A 20361-nucleotide genomic window follows, 5' to 3' on the forward strand; every position below is an offset into this window, starting at 1 on the left:
TCTTTGACACAGTAGAAGATGTGAACGGCGGAGTTTGTGAGGTGGAGGGGGAAGAGAAGGAAGATCCAGGGTGTGAATGAGAAGGCAGTGCCGGCGGAGGCGGAGGAAGGGGTGGGGGAGGTGAAGGTGGAGGGAGGATTCAGGGTGTGAATTTGGGTTTTTTTTTTCTCAATTTTATTGAGTTAAAAGCATTGTCAGTTTACAATCACCGTTAGTAAATGATGGTCAAACGGATAGAAAAACCGGCTCTGACACGTAAACAAAGCAGAAGGATCTAATTGTTGTGCAAGTATAAAATGAGAAGGTGCATGTAAAAATGACCTAAATCACATTTGTACGAATTTTAAAGAAGAATTAATTACCTTCCTAACGAGGATAGTAATGTCATATTGGGTACCATTATACTGAGATATTTTTTCCAATGCACCTCCCACAATCATTTTTTTAGTGGTTTGTATGAATCCTGGACAATTTTGAATATTGTAACATCTCCCTGTTTGATACCCATCTTTCTATATTGTAAGATTGAACAAATTCAATTAATATCCTATCCATATGAAATTTCTTGAATAGGACTAAACATGAATCTTTTGTAAATTCTATAGAATTAGTTATTTGAACAAAATTCAAGTACGTCCTTAATTACCGTCCAGAAAATAAAAAATCTTGTTCCATTATCACCATATAGCAATGGATAAACCTAATTTTACGAAGAAAAAAAAAATTAGAGTCTTTTACAAAAACGTATACTAATAAAACAAATGAAATTAATTTCGATCAAACAACACTCACATGCCATCCAACTTCAATACTGTTTAGTTCTCCATCATATGGTTTAGAGCTTATCCAAATTTGAGCTAAGCTGAATTCATTGATTTCCTCAACAAATGGCTGCCACACATTTAATCGTGCTTCTGCCCCATACACCCCTTCTGGTTCTTTATGGACAACTGTTGCATACTATATAAAATTTTTATCTAACCATTGAATCTTAATTTTTTTTTTTAGTTTGAAATTACGTAACTAGAATTAAGTATCTCGTGATGAAGATTAGGTGTATTAAGTGTATGATAGTTTGAGGTTTGTTTTTCACCCACTTGAGATATAAAACTGCCTCTCATAACATCATCAATTGTGGTACGTCGTATTGGGATAGTATGTTTGGGACACCTTGTCTTGTTTCTTAACCAAATTTGAGATACTTCATTAACACTAGTCTTCAACTTTCCACTCTTCAATTTTAGCCATTGTGTAGGCACCCTCTGATGGTTACACAAGAAAACACAGTTAATATATATCACAAGCTCACATTTAGAAGCTGAGTAATTGTTTTAATTAATACCCGTATCTTGTGGTCTCTTAAAAGAGGGTGATCAAAAGCTGGTTGCTTTCTTTTATCAATACAATCAACGAGATCTCCATCTGGACTCTGTATGCAAAGTTAAAGCAATCAATCGAGCTATATATATAATTTATATTACATAAAACAAAATTAAAAAAAGAAAGTTGAACATGAGAGACTATTTGTTCTTAAGTACCTGTATAGTTAATAAAGCGGGTTTGTTGATCTTTTTCACGATCATAGCAGCTTCTTCATACGTTTTGTAGTGAAGACTTGAAACAAGAGTTGGAGCCAGGATGAAGAATTTCAACAAAGAATAAATAAAAAACCTCATAACTTGCAGAGCCAAGATGTTAATTTGCAAATAAATTGCGGCGAGGAAATTGGTAGAGGTAGAATCTAAACACACATGTATATAAAAATTCTCATATGCGCACTCTTAAAATGCCAGTGGTTAAAAAAAAATGTGCGTATAGAAGAATGCTTGAAAATGGAAATTAAATGTGGATAAATAATTGAAAATGAATGTGATCAACAGAACACATTGTTTCTGTCGTGTCGCTTTCGTTAAAGACGAATGTTGTAGGACGGCCAGTCTCATTCAAACGCCATAAACTAAGAATTGCTGGCCATTTTGCCGAAACATATTTACCATATTTACATTATTTGCTTAAATACAATGACCACAAAACAAACTGAGAATGAGTGTGGGTGAGGACTCCAACCAAGAGATATTCTTGTTATATGTATTCACTTCAATTAAAACATGTTTTTTTTTTTCTTTCTATTTAGATATATTACCGAGAGAGGAAATCTCATATGTGGATTTAAAATGTGGAATAGAGAATTTTTGTTGTTTTTGTAAACAAATGAGACCCAAATTAGTGAATTCGCATAAGAGAATTCTTATATCATCGTATATCATAAAGTTGGAACTAAATTTACAACGAATGCTTCATCCTTCATTTTGTGACCCCCCCATTAATGTGGAGTATTTGATGTGAAATAAGCCTTAGATGTGTGTTTTTAACCCATGACTATTATAATGCCACATAGATTTGGGGGTCTCTCGGTGTCACAAAATGGGGAATGTAGCATTATTCATGTACAATAGGTAAAGGGCTCGTTTGGTAGAGTTTATTAACACTAGCTTATAAGTTGTCCAATGTACGGTAGTAGGGATGATAAAACTCTATCCGGTCCGGATGACAGAACTTTTTTAGACCCGGATTAAACCAAGTTTGGACATAAGTTATATGTCCGAATTTTGGGTCCAAGCACAACATTTTTGTCCTATTTAAAATAGGGTCCGGCTCCAAACATCATAACCTTGTCCAATTTATTTGTCCGAATTTAAACTAATCCGGGTTAGATCAATTAAGTACGTTCGAAATTCAATCCAGGTTAGGGTCGGAACATGTAAATATTTCATAAACACGTATTGTTGTCCGATTCGAAACCGATTTTTTATCACCTCTATACGCTAACTTATAAGTTGTGAAAGAAGATGTTAGGTGCTTGGTGAAGCTTGATGAATCTTATAAGCCGACTTCTAGCTCATACTAGATCATTTATCAATAAAGAAATGAAATGTATAATGCACATAACAGAAAATATAAATCGTTATCCCCATCTCTCTCTCATCCCTTCTCCTTGTTAATTTATTTTTCTTCCGTCTCTTTCTTACCTCTTCATATTTCTCTGTTCTTATCATTGAGATTCTTTTCCTGCCTATTTCTTATCTCTTACTTCATCTCTGCTTCGTTTTGGTTCTGGAATCTTTTGTTTCTCTGTTATCTGATAGGAAAAATATTTTAAGGGGTGGCTGTCTATGTCAACCAATTTACAATAATGATATCATAACCCATAATGATATTGTCACACTTTAAAATTAAAAGGTTGCGGGTTAGATTTCGACCTATAAACCCGTACATGAAATTACCATGTACTTGTCACAACCTTTCCCTCACAATCTTTTGCTCTGAACAAGTACGAGAGATTGAATAATGAATGGCTGCAGGAAACTTCTTATTAACCTAAAAGAGAATGCTTTGTGTAATAGTAAGCTTGAATAAAGTGATTCTACAATAATAATGCCCAACTGAAAAATACTGACTGAAATTACCATTTGTTGTCACCAAAAAGTGGCCCAAAGTGGTGATGATTTGCAGGTATGCCAAGGCTTATAGTTTCCTACACTAATTTGAATGAAATGCACCGAATGTAGATAAGACTTTGTAGTAACCGGTTTTCGTCTGGCCAAAAATACAAAAATTAAATAAATAAATAAAAAATATATATATAAGAAAAAGGTTTGGAGGATTTCGGTGGAAAAGAGAAAAAAAGAAAAAAAGGGGAGACTTTTGGGGGAAAAGTAGGGGCCATGACATAATTAAAAAAATAAATAAAGAAAAAGCCAAGAAATAAGGAAATGGGGGTCATGAGAGAAAAAAACCAACAAAAGGAGGAAGACAAGGAGAAAAAAGAAAGGAAAGTGGGGGAATAAAGGGAGAAATGTATGGCACAAATTGGGGAAAGAAAAAAAAGAGGAGACAAAGAGAGAAATGTGGCACAAATTGGGGAAAGAAAAAGAATGAAAGAGAGGAAGGAGAGGCGGGAGAGAGAAGAAAGAGAGGAAGAAAAAGGAAAGGAGAAAAAGAAGAGAGGAAGAAGAGGTGTTCAACAATAAGAAGGAGAGGTAATGATTCTGTTTCCTGTTTATTCATTTATCTTCGTATTGATACCTGGAATTTGTCTGTTCACTGTGTTAAAATCTGAATTTGTTTGTGCTATGTTGAAATCTGAATTTGTGCTATGTTGATGCCTCTGTTCATGCTCAGTTTATATCTAATTCATACCCGATTATTCTCCGTTTATATCCGATTTAGATCTCCCTGCTTATTCTTTGTTTACTTGGCCATTGTTGTCCCGGTTATTCTTTGGATCTGATATCAGCTTGTGTTGATTCATATCAGACTCTAAATCTGACTCTGTTCGTATAGCTTTTGTTAATTATTTGATATCATTGTGTATGTATATATATATATGTGGTGTGCGTATATATATCAGCGTGTGAGTATATATATATGTCTGTATGTGCGTGTCTGTATGTGTATATATATATATATATATGTAGTGTACGTGTATATATATCAGCGTGTGTATATATATATGTTTGTATGTGCTGTCTATATATATATGGTGTGTATATGCTGCATATATAGGTGGTGTGCGTATATATATATATACTCTGTGTGTGTTTATATATATTGTATATGTGTTTGCATATGAATATATACCAGTTTGTATATTTGTATGTGTGTGTTTATATGTTTATGATGTATATGTACTTAATTTGATATTGAATTTTTATGGCATTTGAGTACACTTTACCCCTTATCTTGTTTGTTTTGGATGTTGGACCGGGTTGGATGTTATTCGGGCCGGAACATATATTTGGAGATTGGATTGGGCTTAAGTAATGGACCGGGCTTAGTGGCCATATTTGTATTTGTATTATTTATCATTTGTTATTTGTATATATTTTTATCTTATTTTTGTTTGACATATATATCCTTGTAAATGTAAGTTATGTAATAGGATAGTGGAAAAATAATGAAAATAGTGTAGAGTAGTGTAATTTATATTTATGCATATTTAAATTGATTAGTACGCATGATAGGGGTTGTTAGTTTAGAATGCATGTTTAGGATGTATATTAGAATTTTATGCATAGATCGTTTTCCACAAATCCGCCAATTCAACAACCACGTCTTTACCAAATTTCCACATAAACAATTAATAGATACTACATTAAAGTCAAATAGGAGGAGGACTTGATGACATTCAGCTCCTGCCTAGACTTTAATTGTGTTATCTTTATTTAAACGAAAAATAAATGATAAATAAATTTATTAGATACCTAAATTAAAGTTAATTAGGAGGAGGACTTGATGACGTTCAGCTCCTGCCTAGACTTTAATTATGTTATCTCTTTAAATTAAAGTATCACTTGTATTCATAAAAATCATGGTAATTCATTACATAAATTAAAGTTAATTAGGAGGAGGACTTGATGACATTCAGCTCCTGCCTAGACTTTAATTATGTTATCTCTTTAAATTAAAGTATCACTTGTATTCATAAAAATCATGGTAATTCAATACATAAATTAAAGTTAATTAGGAGGAGGACTTGATGACATTCAGCTCCTGCCTAGACTTTAATTATGTTATCTCTTTAAATTAAAGTATCACTTATATTCATTGAAATCATGGAAATTTAATACATAAATTAAAGTTAATTAGGAGGAGGACTTGATGACATTCAGCTCCTGCCTATGCTTTAATTATGTTCAAATTTAAGTATCATTTGTACTCGTAAAAATAATGGTAACTGAATTGAAGTTAATTAGGAGGAGGACTTGATGACATTCAGCTCCTGCCTAGGCTTTAATTATGTTATCTCTACAAACTAAGATATCATTTGTACTCGAAAAATAATGGTAACTAAATTAAAGTTCATTAGGAGGAGGACTTGATGACATTCAGCTCCTGCCTATGCTTTAATTATGTTATCTTTTTAAAAATCAAAATATCATTTATATTGGCAAATAACTTTTCAAGAAAAAGCACATAGATCAATCTAGGTAACCTTTTAGGGAGTTGTGGGGTGCCTAACACCTTCACCACACTCAATAGACCCCCTTACCTATTTTCTGGTTCGTAGACCATTTTTAGTGTCCAATTGCACTTATATCAATTGGTGGCGACTCTAAACAATTTTCTAAAACTAAATCATTTTTCATCATTTCATCGCCGGTCCGCGTCGTGACCCCGGTTGCGACAACTGGCGACTCTGCTGGGGATATGGTTTTTATACCAAAGGGGTTGAGCCTGTGTGATTGATTTTTGTGCTTTTCTTGTATAGTTTTTTATGTTAGTTTCTATTTGTATTTGTATATTAAATTTGAAGAATTTGATGAATTTGTTCAATGTTGTAGATTTCTTCATCAGATATGGGCCTTGTGAGATTTAAATGTTAGGGATATTGGTTTGTATGCCCCCGCACACACATTCACTTATCATTGCACACACATAACCCTATACCCGGGTTACTTAGTGATTAGTGAAGGTTGACCTACCACTTTCATGGGATTCACTTCCCTGTATGGGTGGGGGAAGACACCTTCCTGGATTGACGTCCTCTTATGACATTAAGGGATGGGCTTTTGTGATCCAATGGAGCAAAAGCCACCTGATCCAGAGCCCTCGCGATTAGTTAGTTAAACCACCCTGTGCACCAAAGATAAACCGTAGCCATGGTTCTAAACCTCCAGACATTTTTAGGTGGTATTACCCATTTTAGGAACAAAGGGGGCATTCCTATCCCTAACTATTTATTTCACATGCTTATATTATGTTATATTCTTGTACATTTAGATACCATGTATCTTCATCCCTTATTTACATATTCATATGTACTTGTCACATCAATTAGATTACACTTGTATACACATTTCTTAAACCACACGTGTTCATACATTTGCCATGTATATGTTAGCCTAGGTTGTACCCATGTGAATGTTTGTTAATTATCCATACATGTCCATATATGCTTGCACACTCGTTAATCATCCATACATGTACATATATACTTTTCATATACATAACTATTGCACATATAATAGATCAATTTTTTTAAATCATCTTGTTAATTGTAAGGAGTACTTAGGATTTGCACAAATAATAACCACATGCATGCATGTTCTTAAAATAAAATAAATAAGGACTAATGTCATTGTTTTCAAAATGCACAGAAAATCATAAATAATCATAGCGTCCAAGAAGCACCATCGACACCCCTATCAGACTCGCCTACAATCAAGAATTATTGAGAATATGGAGCAGGAAACGGGTGAGCATAGTCAGAATCAGGATATAGCTGAACTGAAAGAGCAGATGGCCTTATTGATGAAGAATATGGCGTTGCTAATGAAGGGAAAAAGAGTAGTTGGAAATTCTGAAACACCAGAGGTTCCTGAGGATCATTTGCACCAAGAAGTACCAGTTTACCCACCCGGGTTCACTCCTACGCGTAACCAATCTTTGCCTGGTTTGCACCAGCATCAATATGTTTCTCAACAGGCAACGACTCAGAACCCAACTTACATTCATCAAGTTGATCCTCATATGCAGAACAATCCCTTCCCAATCGGTGCTGATACTGCGGGAACTTTTATTGGCGGAGTAGTGACTGAGGGAGTTCAGTATGAAGAAAGTAGCTCAATGGATGCCATCAAGAAGTTGGAAAAGAGATTAAGAGCCATGGAGGGTTTCAATGCTTCAGGGATGCTGAACCCAGCCAATTTATGCTTGGTGAAGAATTTGAATGTTCCACACGACTTTGTACTACCAAAATTCAGTTTGTTTGATGGCACTGGAGTCCCTTTGGATCATTTAACGATGTATTGTCGACGCATGCAGCCATATGCAAGCAAGGAGAAAGTGTTGATGCATTATTTCCAAGATAGTCTGACTGGGGCAGCTCAAAGGTGGTTCAATACCCTTAATCCTTCATCAGTAGCTTCGTGGGAGGATTTGGCTGAAATGTTTATGAAGCAGTATAAGCATAACGAAGAAAAGATCCCTACCATTTACGATCTGCAGAACACAACAATGAAAAGTGGGGAAAGCTTTAGGGAATTTGCCCATCGATGGAGGGATTTGGCAGCCCAGATAATTCCACCCCTTTCAGAAAAGGATTTGTTGAGCGCTTTCATTGATGCTCTCCAGGAGCCTTATACTTCCAATTTGGCGGGGGGTGGCCATAATAATCTAGCGGAAATGATACAGGCAGGAGAACGGGTTGAACGATGTATGAAGAGAGGGACCCTGCATTATCCTACCTTTGATAAGCCAGACCCAATTAGAAGTAAAGGCAAGAAAACTGAAGTGCATTCAGTGAATTTTGATTCAAATCCAGCTGTTTATGGTGTGCCTACTTCAGATTATCGCCCTAGAAGCAATGCCCCAAGGATGTCAAGCCCAAGAGCCTACTATAATCATACCCACACCCAAAATCCTTATCCACCCCGATTCAATACACCATCACCCAATCAATACTCGCAAAACCCAAACACTTACCAAAACTTCCAAAACCCAAACACTTACCAAAACCCTCGTCCAAATTTCCAAAACCAAAGACCCAGACGGCCTGTTGAGGATTTCGATCCTTTGCCCATAACTTATGCTGAATGCTTCACGAAACTTCAAGCGCAAGGAGCAGTGGCTCCTGTTCCGGGACGGGTCCACCAACCTCCATATCCCCATTGGTATGATCCTAATGCTACATGCTTATATCATGGAGGTACACCCGGGCACTCAACTGAAGGTTGTCTACAATTCAAAAGGATAGTCCAGGGGATGATTGAAGCGAAATGGCTGGATCTTAGTGCAATCAATAAACCAAATGTCAACAACAATCCATTGCCTAATCATGAGAAAGAGGGGGTGAACACCATTGAAGAATTTTGTGCTACAAAAAGATGGGTATCAGAGATTGCAATGCCGTTGGGCCAGTTGTTTATGGTGTTGAGGAAAGAAGGATTAGTTGAGGAAGTGGCAGTGGATATGCCCGTTCAATATGGACTTTTTGATGACATGAAGACTTGTGAGTTCCATAGAGGACAAATGGAACATGCTATTGAGAATTGTTGTGGCTTTCAGGAGATGGTACAAGAGTTGATGGATTTGAAGATAATAAAGTTTGAGGTGAAAGGCCAATCAAATGAAGTCAGTGTTATAGGAGGATATTATCAAGGGCCTAGGCCGAACCGTGCTCCGCAATTTGTCTTGCAGTATTATGTGGAAGATGCGCCACCAGTTGGGCCACTCAAATCAAAGATAGATCCTTTGTACAAGAATGACAAGGCTGTGCCATGGAATTATGAGGCTGAAGTTAGAGGAAAGCAAGGAGAAATGGTAGATAATATTTCTGGTGTTAGTGGAGTTACCCGGAGTGGGAGATGTTACACGAGAAATGAACCAGAAGGGAATCCGGTAGTGGATCTTGAAGCTGAATGCAAAAGAAAAGGGAAAGCAATACCTGAAGTTGAAGGATCTGGTTCTATTCCGGAAGAAGGTCTTTTTGTACGCCCAGAGGAGAAAAAGAAAGTTGTAACTGATGTGGAAGTCCAGGAGTTCCTAAAAATTATTCGGCAAAGTGAGTACATGATAGTGGATCAATTGAAGAAAACCCCTGCAAAGATTTCGATCTTGGAGTTGATAACGAGTTCTGAACCGCATCGACAAGTCTTGATGAGAATGTTAAATCAGGCGTATGTATCAGACAAGATTCCTACAGACTCTTTTAATGGCATTGTGGGAAATGTGTTGGCGTCTCATTTGTTGTCCTTTACTGAGGATGATGTTCCGCCTGAAGGGATGGGGCACAACAAAGCTTTGCATATTTCAGCCATGTGTCGTGGAAAGGAATTAGCAAGTATTTTGGTGGATAATGGGTCATCGCTCAATATTTTACCAAAGGAGACTTCTGAAAAGCTGCCGATTGACAGATCTTATTTAAGACCAGTTCCGATGGTGGTAAGGGCATTCGACGGAACACGTGGAGAGATTATGGGAGAAATTGAAATACCTTTACAGGTTGCAAGCGTAACTTTCAATGTACCATTTGTGGTAATGGATATCTCACCAACCTATAGTTGCCTGTTAGGACGACCTTGGATTCACACTGCAGGAGCCGTTCCCTCATCATTACATCAGATGCTCAAGTTTGTTCATGATGGAAGGGTTTATATAGTAAAGGGCCAGTCAGAATGGATGGTTGCTAGTTTGTCTAATAATTCTCCTATTGATGCTCCGACAGAAGGGATTGAGAGTTCATTCCAATCTTTTGAAATTGCTAGTGCTAGCTATGTGAAGGAAGGACTTTCTCCCTTAAAGCCACAAGTATCCAAGGTTACGAAGAATGTAGCAAAATTTATGTTGAAAAAGGGGTTTCGCCCGGGAGAAGGACTTGGTAAGAATCGACAAGGAATTAAGAAGCCAGTAGAAATGGTGAAACATCCAGAACGTTGGGGCTTGGGTTATAAGCCAACCAGGATTGACAGGAACCGTGTGCAAGCAGACAAACAGGCGAAGAGGTTTGCTCGTTTGGGAGGAAAAGAATTGGAAGTTGAAAAGAAACCGATTCCCTGGCTTTATGACAGTTTTGTGTATGGAGGGATGCAGAACAAGATAAATTTGGCTGATATTGGGGCAGTTTTTGGAAAACTGTCATTTGGAAACTCGACAGATAAAACTGGGGCAATTTTGGCAAATATATGTGTTCAGTTTGAAGAGTTCCAAGTAGCTGTGGTGGAAGAGGAACAGAGTGCGACTGCTAGACCTTGCTTTGTCATCTCGCGTCCTTCAAATTTCAAATTAGGCAACTGGACCTGTCTGGAGCTCCCAGTATCTCTCAAGAACCTGCAAGAGTAATCCCGAGTGCACTACCATCGTGGGCCCAGCTCACGGCCTTCGTTTGGGTCTTTTGTAATGAGCACGCTTTACTTTGCTTTCAATAAATCTTATAGTATGACGATTGCATGTTCAATCTTTGTACATATTCCCTTTTCCATGAAATGAAAGTCTTTTGACAGTCATCCATATTCATGTTTCTTCATTCCCATTTGAGTTTTTGTTCTCCATTCTCAAAACCATTTTTATTCATTTCTTTCACAGGATTGAAAATGATGATAACGAAGATGACGAACTTAATGAACCAGATTTTGATGCACCCATTAGCAATGTTGAATCTGACTATGAAATAGAGGAAGAAATTGAGATTTTACCCGAAATGTTAAGACAAGTCAATCAAGAAGAGAAACTGATAAAGCCGCACCAAGAGATAACTGAAGTTGTTAATTTGGGAAATGAAACGGAAAAAAAAGAGGTTAAGGTAGGAGCTGCCTTCGAAGGAGAAAGCAAGAAGAAGTTGATAGATTTATTGCATAAATACCAGGATGTCTTTGCATGGTCTTATCAGGACATGCCCGGTCTTGATACAAGTATTGTTGTTCACAAGTTGCCATTGATTCCAGAATGTACCCCAGTGAAACAAAAGCTAAGGAGATTAAAAGCAGATATGCTTTTGAAGATAAGAGATGAAGTGAAGAAGCAGTTCGATGCTGGTTTTTTAGCAGTGGCTAGATACCCTGAATGGGTGGCAAATATTGTACCTGTTCCCAAGAATGATGGAAAAGTGCGGATGTGTGTCGATTATAGAGATCTCAATCGTGCAAGCCCGAAGGATAATTTTCCACTTCCCCATATTGATGTTTTAGTGGATAATACAGCTAGACATTCAACTTTCTCTTTTATGGATGGATTTTCGGGTTACAATCAGATCAAGATGGCACCAGAGGATCGTGAGAAAACGACTTTTATTACCTTATGGGGAACTTTTTGTTATAAAGTCATGCCATTTGGTCTAAAGAATGCTGGTGCTACTTATCAACGAGCCATGGTCACTTTGTTTCATGACATGATGCATAAAGAAGTTGAAGTATATGTCGATGATATGATAGTAAAATCCAAAGAAGGTGAAGATCATATTGTGAATCTCCAGAAGTTGTTTGATCGATTAAGGAAGCATCAATTGAAGTTGAATCCAGCTAAGTGCACATTTGGGGCAACCTCAGGGAAGTTGTTAGGTTTCATAGTAAGCAGGAAAGGAATTGAGGTAGATCTTGATAAAGTGAAGGCGATCTTGGAGATGCCACCCCCTCGGACAGAAAAGGAAGTTAGGGGTTTCTTGGGAAGGCTGAATTACATTGCCAGATTCATTTCACAGTTGACGGCTACTTGTGAACCTATCTTTAAATTATTGCGTAAGAGTAACTCTACTGAATGGAACGAAGATTGTCAGATAGCATTCAAAAAGATCAAACAATACTTGAAAAGTCCTCCAGTGTTGATGCCTCCTGTGGCTGGCAGACCGCTTATCCTCTATTTGACTGTCTCAGATAGTTCGATGGGATGTGTGCTTGGACAACATGATTCATCGGGAAGAATAGAGCATGCCATTTATTACTTAAGCAAGAAGTTTACTAGTTGTGAAGCAAATTATTCGATGTTGGAGAAGACTTGTTGCTCTTTGGTTTGGGCTGCACATCGACTTAGACAGTACATGCTTTATCATACGACGTGGTTGATTTCCAGGATGGATCCTATCAAATACATTTTTGAGAAACCTTCTCTTTCAGGGAGGATAGCTAAATGGCAGATGTTATTATCAGAATATGATATTTTGTATGTCACACAGAAGGCAATCAAAGGGAGCGCAATAGCAGATTATTTGGCAGATGGAGCAATTGATGATACTCAGTCTATGGATTTGAAGTTTCCAGATATTGATGTCATGACTGTGTCGATAGAAGAGGGGAATCAGAAGGATTTGGCAAAATGGACTATGTTGTTCGATGGGGCTTCTAATATCATGGGATGTGGAATTGGTGCAGTGTTAATATCACCTGATGAGAATATTATCCCGTTTACAGCTAAGTTGTATTTCGAATGTACTAACAATGTGGCTGAGTATGAAGCATGTACGATGGGAATTCAAGCTGCTATTGATATGGGGATTAGGAGGCTACAGGTCTATGGTGACTCACAGTTGGTGATTAGGCAATTGAATGATGAGTGGGAAACTAAAAATGACAAGCTCATTCCATATTACCAACATATCAAAAAGTTAGTCAAGTTTTTTGATCGGGTTGAGTTTGATCATATCCCCAGGGAAGAAAATCAAATAGCAGATGCTTTGGCAACTTTGGCGGCAATGTTTGATGTAGACCCAAAAGGGGAAGTGTAGCTAATTAAAATTGAGAAACAAGAAGTTCGAGGTTACTGTTCAAATTTGGAGGGAGAGCCTGATGGTAAACCGTGGTATCATGATATCCAACAGTACATTGAAAAGAAAGAATATCCATCAGGGGCATCAGAGAATGATAAGCGTACCATCAGGAGATTGGCGGGATCTTTCTTCTTGAGTGGAAATGTTCTTTATAAAAGGAATGATGGGATAGTTTTCCTGCGTTGTGTTGATATGGCGGAGGCTGAACTAATTATGAAAGAAATTCATGAAGGAATATGTGGGACTCATTCCAGTGGATATGCAATGGCACGGAAGATTATACGTGCAGGGTATTATTGGTTAACCATGGAGAGGGATTGTATAAGTTATGCAAACAGATGCCACAAATGCCAGATTTATGCAGACAGGACACATGTTCCCGTTAATCCATTACATGTGTTGACATCACCATGGCCTTTCTCGATGTGGGGATTAGATGTCATCGGTCCGATTGAGCCGAAGGCTTCTAATGGGCATCGTTTCATTTTGGTTGCTATTGATTATTTTACTAAATGGGTGGAGGCTGCTTCGTATTCTAATGTGACGAGTAGTGTGGTCGTTCGGTTCTTGAGAAAAGAGATTGTTTGTCGATATGGAGTCCCAGAAAGAATTATCACTGATAATGGCACGAATTTCAATAGCAAAATGGTAAAGGATTTTTGTGACCAGTTCAAAATTAGTCACCATAATTCAACTCCATACCGTCCAAAGATGAATGGGGCTGTCGAAGCGGCGAATAAGAATATCAAGAAGATCATCGGGAAGATGACAGAGAATTACAAAGATTGGCATGAAAAGCTCTCTTTTGCTTTATATGGTTATCGAACATCAATACGTACATCTACCGGGGAGACTCCTTTCTCCTCGGTGTATGGTATGGAAGCAGTTTTGCCTATCGAAGTGGAGATTCCATCCCTTCGAGTAGTTTTGGAGGCAGGATTGGAAGAATCAGAATGGACTCGAATGCGATATGAACAATTGAATTTGATTGAAGAACGAAGATTACGAGCAATTTGTAAAGGGCAATTGTATCAAAGAAGATTGATGAAAGCACATAATAAGAAAGTTCGGCCTAGCAGTTTCAGGGAGGGAGAGTTAGTGTTGAAGATGATTTTGCCACCTCAAAAGGATCACCGAGGGAAGTGGACACCGAATTATGAGGGACCATATGTGGTGAAAAAGGCTTTTAAAGGAGGAGCATTAATTTTGACAAGAATGGATGGAGAAGAATTGCCTAATCCGGTGAATGCAGACGCCATCAAAAAGTATTACCCATAGAAAAAAAAGGAAAAAAAAAAAAAAAAAAAAACTCGCTAGATTGAAAACCCGAAAGGGCGATCTAGGCAAAAATTAGAGTAAAAAGCTCGCTAGATTGAAAACCCGAAAGGGCGGTCTAGGCAAAAATTAGAGCAATAAAAATCCCGTCGGAGTGAAAATCCCTCGTGGGCGCTTCAGGCAAAATTAGGGAAAAAAGAAACGTCTCTACTATAGTGAAAACCCTTCCTGGGAAGTTCAAGTAACGTTGATATCAGAAAGGTGTGGTGAAAGCAACTGAGGGGAATGAGGCAGAGGCCTTTTGAGGATTTGAGATGAATATAAGGAAATACAATGAATGACAGATAGCGAGGCTGTACAAAGGTGAATTGGTTATGTTCAGGGATATGCATGATGAGGCTGCGAAGGAGACGATTGATATGGAAGTAGTCAGATTCAATAATTGCAAAATGGGGGCACACAAAACTGGAGCAGTTTTGTGCGGAATCGGAATTATTTCATTTATATCTTGCAAAGATTTCTGCTATTTCCTTTGTTTCTAACCTTCTGGAATCATATACGTACCTCGTCAGTTTCTCTTGTTATCTATCCATTTTAATAAAATGCTCTGAGGTCATTCATTTCTGAGTTCCTAATTCATTGATTATTTTCATCAAAATTTTGATTGCATGCGCAAAATTCTCATATAGTACAAGCATCGCCATGCTATTGAATTTATTTGAAATTGAGTAAAGTAATAAGAGAATTATGACAAGTGCATTAGGATATTGTTCTTCACAGGGACTTGAAAGATTTTGGTGTTCTTGGCTATGAAGGAGCTAAAGGAAATTAAATGACGTTAAAAGGCATGGGGGAGTCGGAGAGATTTTGGTGTTCTCGGCTGTAAAGAAGCTGAAAGAAATGGCGCTAAAAGGCATGATGGAGCCAAAGAGATTGTGGTGTTCTTAACTCTAGGAGGGCTAAAAGAAATTAAATTGCGTTAAAAGGCATTAGTGGAGGTCAGGGAGATTTTGTTTAGCATTAAAGATATGTCGGATTTGATGGAAATCAGATGTAAACAGTAAATCGATGGGAAGATCAGACAAAAAGAGAATGAAAGATACAAGAATAAGGGTAACATGGCAGATTGAAGATAGGATGGAATCAAAAGATGCAGTCTTCTCATGAGGGATAATGGCAGGATGATAGGGGTGATGGTGCTGACGACAACTAACCGAAGTCGAATTTTCAAAATGAAAAAAAAATAAAATACAATTTTCTTCATGCATTCATACACTCATGGATACTTTCTTGCATAAATTCAAACAAACAGTTTTGGCCAAGCCGGGAATGGCCTTGTGATCCCGTGCCCTTTATTTTTCTTGCACAAACATTGGCCAAGCCGGGAATGGCCTTGTGATCCCGTGCCCCTTTATTTTCTCGCACAAACATTGGCCAAGCCGGGAATGGCCTTGTGATCCCGTGCCCCTTTATTTTCTCGCACAAACATTGGCCAAGCCGGGAATGGCCTTGTGATCCCGTGCCCCTTATTTTCTTGCACAAACATTGGCCAAGCCGGGAATGGCCTTGTGATCCCGTGCCCCTTTATTTTCCTGCACAAACATTGGCCAAGCCGGGAATGGCCTCGTGATCCCGTGCCCCTTTATTTTCCTGCACAAACATTGGCCAAGCCGGGAATGGCCTCGTGATCCCGTGCCCTTTATTTTCTTGCACAAACATTGGCCAAGCCGGGAATGGCCTTGTGATCCCGTGCCCCTTTATTTTCTCGCACAAACATTGGCCAAGCCGGGAATGGCCTTGTGATCCCGTGCCCTTTATTTTCTTGCACAAACATTGGCCAAGCCGGGAATAGCCTTGTGATCCCGTGCCCCTTTATTTTCCTGCACAAACATTGGCCAAGCCGGGAATGGCCTCGTGATCCCGTGCCCTTTATTTTCCTGCACAAACATTGGCCAAGCCGGGAATGGCCTTGTGATCCCGTGCCCCTTTATTTTCTCGCACAAACATTGGCCAAGCCGGGAATGGCCTTGTGATCCCGTGCCCTTTATTTTCTTGCACAAGCATTGGCCAAGCCGGGAATGGCCTCGTGATCCCGTGCCCTTTATTTTCCTGCACAAACATTGGCCAAGCCGGGAATGGCCTCGTGATCCCGTGCCCTTTATTTTTCTGCACCAACATTTGGCCAAGCCGGGAATGGCCTTGTGATCCCGTGCCCTTTATTTTTCTTGCACAGACATTGGCCAAGCCGGGAATGGCCTTGTGATCCCGTGCCCCTTTATTTTCCTGCACAAACATTGGCCAAGCCGGGAATGGCCTTGTGATCCCGTGCCCTTTATTTTTCTGCACCAACATTTGGCCAAGCCGGGAATGGCCTTGTGATCCCGTGCCCTTTATTTTTCTTGCACAGACATTGGCCAAGCCGGGAATGGCCTTGTGATCCCGTGCCCCTTTATTTTCTTGCACAAACATTGGCCAAGCCGGGAATGGCCATAGTGATCCCGTGCATTTTAATTCCCATACGAAATTCGGTTGACTACGCCTTTGTTTGCCTTTTATTTCGTAAAAGACATACAAAGGGGGCAGCTGTAGTAACCGGTTTTCGTCTGGCCAAAAATACAAAAATTAAATAAATAAATAAAAAATATATATATAAGAAAAAGGTTTGGAGGATTTCGGTGGAAAAGAGAAAAAAAGAAAAAAGGGGAGACTTTTGGGGGAAAAGTAGGGGCCATGACATAATTAAAAAAATAAATAAAGAAAAAGCCAAGAAATAAGGAAATGGGGGTCATGAGAGAAAAAAGCCAACAAAAAGAGGAAGACAAGGAGAAAAAAGAAAGGAAAGTGGGGGAATAAAGGGAGAAATGTATGGCACAAATTGGGGAAAGAAAAAAAAGAGGAGACAAAGAGAGAAATGTGGCACAAATTGGGGAAAGAAAAAGAATAAAAGAGAGGAAGGAGAGGCGGGAGAGAGAAGAAGAGAGGAAGAAAAAGGAAAGGAGAAAAAGAAGAGAGGAAGAAGAGGTGTTCAACAATAAGAAGGAGAGGTAATGATTCTGTTTCCTGTTTATTCATTTATCTTCATATTGATACCTGGAATTTGTCTGTTCACTGTGTTAAAATCTGAATTTGTTTGTGCTATGTTGAAATCTGAATTTGTGCTATGTTGATGCCTCTGTTCATGCTCAGTTTATATCTAATTCATACCCGATATTCTCCGTTTATATCCGATTTAGATCTCCCTGCTTATTCTTTGTTTACTTGGCCATTGTTGTCCCGGTTATTCTTTGGATCTGATATCAGCTTGTGTTGATTCATATCAGACTCTAAATCTGACTCTGTTCGTATAGCTTTTGTTAATTATTTGATATCATTGTGTATGTATATATATATATGTGGTGTGCGTATATATATCAGCGTGTGAGTATATATATATGTCTGTATGTGCGTGTCTGTATGTGTATATATATATATATATGTAGTGTACGTGTATATATATCAGCGTGTGTATATATATATGTTTGTATGTGCTGTCTATATATATATGGTGTGTATATGCTGCATATATAGGTGGTGTGCGTGTATATATATATACTCTGTGTGTGTTTATATATATTGTATATGTGTTTGCATATGAATATATACCAGTTTGTATATTTGTATGTGTGTGTTTATATGTTTATGATGTATATGTACTTAATTTGATATTGAATTTTTATGGCATTTGAGTACACTTTACCCCTTATCTTGTTTGTTTTGGATGTTGGACCGGGTTGGATGTTATTCGGGCCGGAACATATATTTGGAGATTGGATTGGGCTTAAGTAATGGACCGGGCTTAGTGGCCATATTTGTATTTGTATTATTTATCATTTGTTATTTGTATATATTTTTATCTTATTTTTGTTTGACATATATATCCTTGTAAATGTAAGTTATGTAATAGGATAGTGGAAAAATAATGAAAATAGTGTAGAGTAGTGTAATTTATATTTATGCATATTTAAATTGATTAGTACGCATGATAGGGGTTGTTAGTTTAGAATGCATGTTTAGGATGTATATTAGAATTTTATGCATAGATCGTTTTCCACAAATCCGCCAATTCAACAACCACGTCTTTACCAAATTTCCACATAAACAATTAATAGATACTACATTAAAGTCAAATAGGAGGAGGACTTGATGACATTCAGCTCCTGCCTAGACTTTAATTGTGTTATCTTTATTTAAACAAAAAATAAATGATAAATAAATTTATTAGATACCTAAATTAAAGTTAATTAGGAGGAGGACTTGATGACATTCAGCTCCTGCCTAGACTTTAATTATGTTATCTCTTTAAATTAAAGTATCACTTGTATTCATAAAAATCATGGTAATTCAATACATAAATTAAAGTTAATTAGGAGGAGGACTTGATGACATTCAGCTCCTGCCTAGACTTTAATTATGTTATCTCTTTAAATTAAAGTATCACTTGTATTCATAAAAATCATGGTAATTCAATACATAAATTAAAGTTAATTAGGAGGAGGACTTGATGACATTCAGCTCCTGCCTAGACTTTAATTATGTTATCTCTTTAAATTAAAGTATCACTTATATTCATTGAAATCATGGAAATTTAATACATAAATTAAAGTTAATTAGGAGGAGGACTCGATGACATTCAGCTCCTGCCTATGCTTTAATTATGTTCAAATTTAAGTATCATTTGTACTCGTAAAAATAATGTAACTGAATTGAAGTTAATTAGGAGGAGGACTTGATGACATTCAGCTCCTGCCTAGGCTTTAATTATGTTATCTCTACAAACTAAGATATCATTTGTACTCGAAAAATAATGGTAACTAAATTAAAGTTCATTAGGAGGAGGACTTGATGACATTCAGCTCCTGCCTATGCTTTAATTATGTTATCTTTTTAAAAATCAAAATATCATTTATATTGGCAAATAACTTTTCAAGAAAAAGCACATAGATCAATCTAGGTAACCTTTTAGGGAGTTGTGGGGTGCCTAACACCTTCACCACACTCAATAGACCCCCTTACCTATTTTCTGGTTCGTAGACCATTTTTAGTGTTCAATTGCACTTATATCAATTGGTGGCGACTCTAAACAATTTTCTAAAACTAAATCATTTTTCATCATTTCATCGCCGGTCCGCGTCGTGACCCCGGTTGCGACAGACTTCTATCAAGACAATTAAACGAACTATCTTGGGACCTCAATAGTTCTAGATTCCTCAACTCCACTAAAATGCGCTTTGTTGAGATTGGAATGAAGAAGAATAAATAATCACCAAGAACAATTTATACAACGATGGTTGGCATTGAAACTGGACAAAGAATAAATACAAGAGAATTTGGTATGAACAACATAATATTTGCTTGAAATTGACAATGATTTGAAAAGTAATTGGAATGCTAGGAAGCTTGAAAGTGTCTTTGGGCTTGAGTTTTTGTTGTCTGTTTGACTGATTTTTTGTTGTCTTCTCCATCTGTCTGTCTACCAGCTTTTAGACCTCATGTCTTGCACGAAATTCTCCCTCCATAAACCATGATCTTACTGCAGTTAACCCCTCATTTGTGTCATTTTCTGTCAGTTAGAAACCATTATCACCTTATCATATAAGTTTTTCCCTTATTTCTCTCATAAGTTGCCACCTGGACCACCTTGTTGTGACTGTCACCACTTCTTCCACTTTTCATGGGCCACTTCCAACATAACTCCACCTGGACAGTTACTCATCAATTGGGCTTCTCTTCTTCAATAATATGGGCTTATGGACCATAACAATCCAAATCATAATAGGTTGTACCATGGG

The 20361-nt window shown here is 37.7% G+C and overlaps 1 protein-coding gene across 1 annotated transcript; it reads right to left on the minus strand.

Annotated features, from left to right (window-relative positions):
* Positions 1-194: 194 nt before the first annotated feature.
* Positions 195-4312, minus strand: LOC120000728. The gene is made up of 9 exons (XM_038848843.1): positions 4256-4312; positions 3302-3378; positions 1539-1614; positions 1343-1429; positions 1020-1262; positions 793-960; positions 647-700; positions 363-512; positions 195-248 (listed from the first exon to the last, which is right to left on the minus strand). The coding sequence occupies exons 1-9, from the start codon at positions 4310-4312 to the stop codon at positions 195-197; spliced, it is 966 nt and encodes a 321-aa protein (XP_038704771.1).
* Between the last annotated feature and the right edge of the window lie 16049 nt (positions 4313-20361).

The sequence above is a fragment of the Tripterygium wilfordii genome, chromosome 6 (assembly GCF_013401445.1).
Source record: "Tripterygium wilfordii isolate XIE 37 chromosome 6, ASM1340144v1, whole genome shotgun sequence".
In the NCBI taxonomy this organism is placed as follows: Eukaryota; Viridiplantae; Streptophyta; class Magnoliopsida; order Celastrales; family Celastraceae; genus Tripterygium; species Tripterygium wilfordii.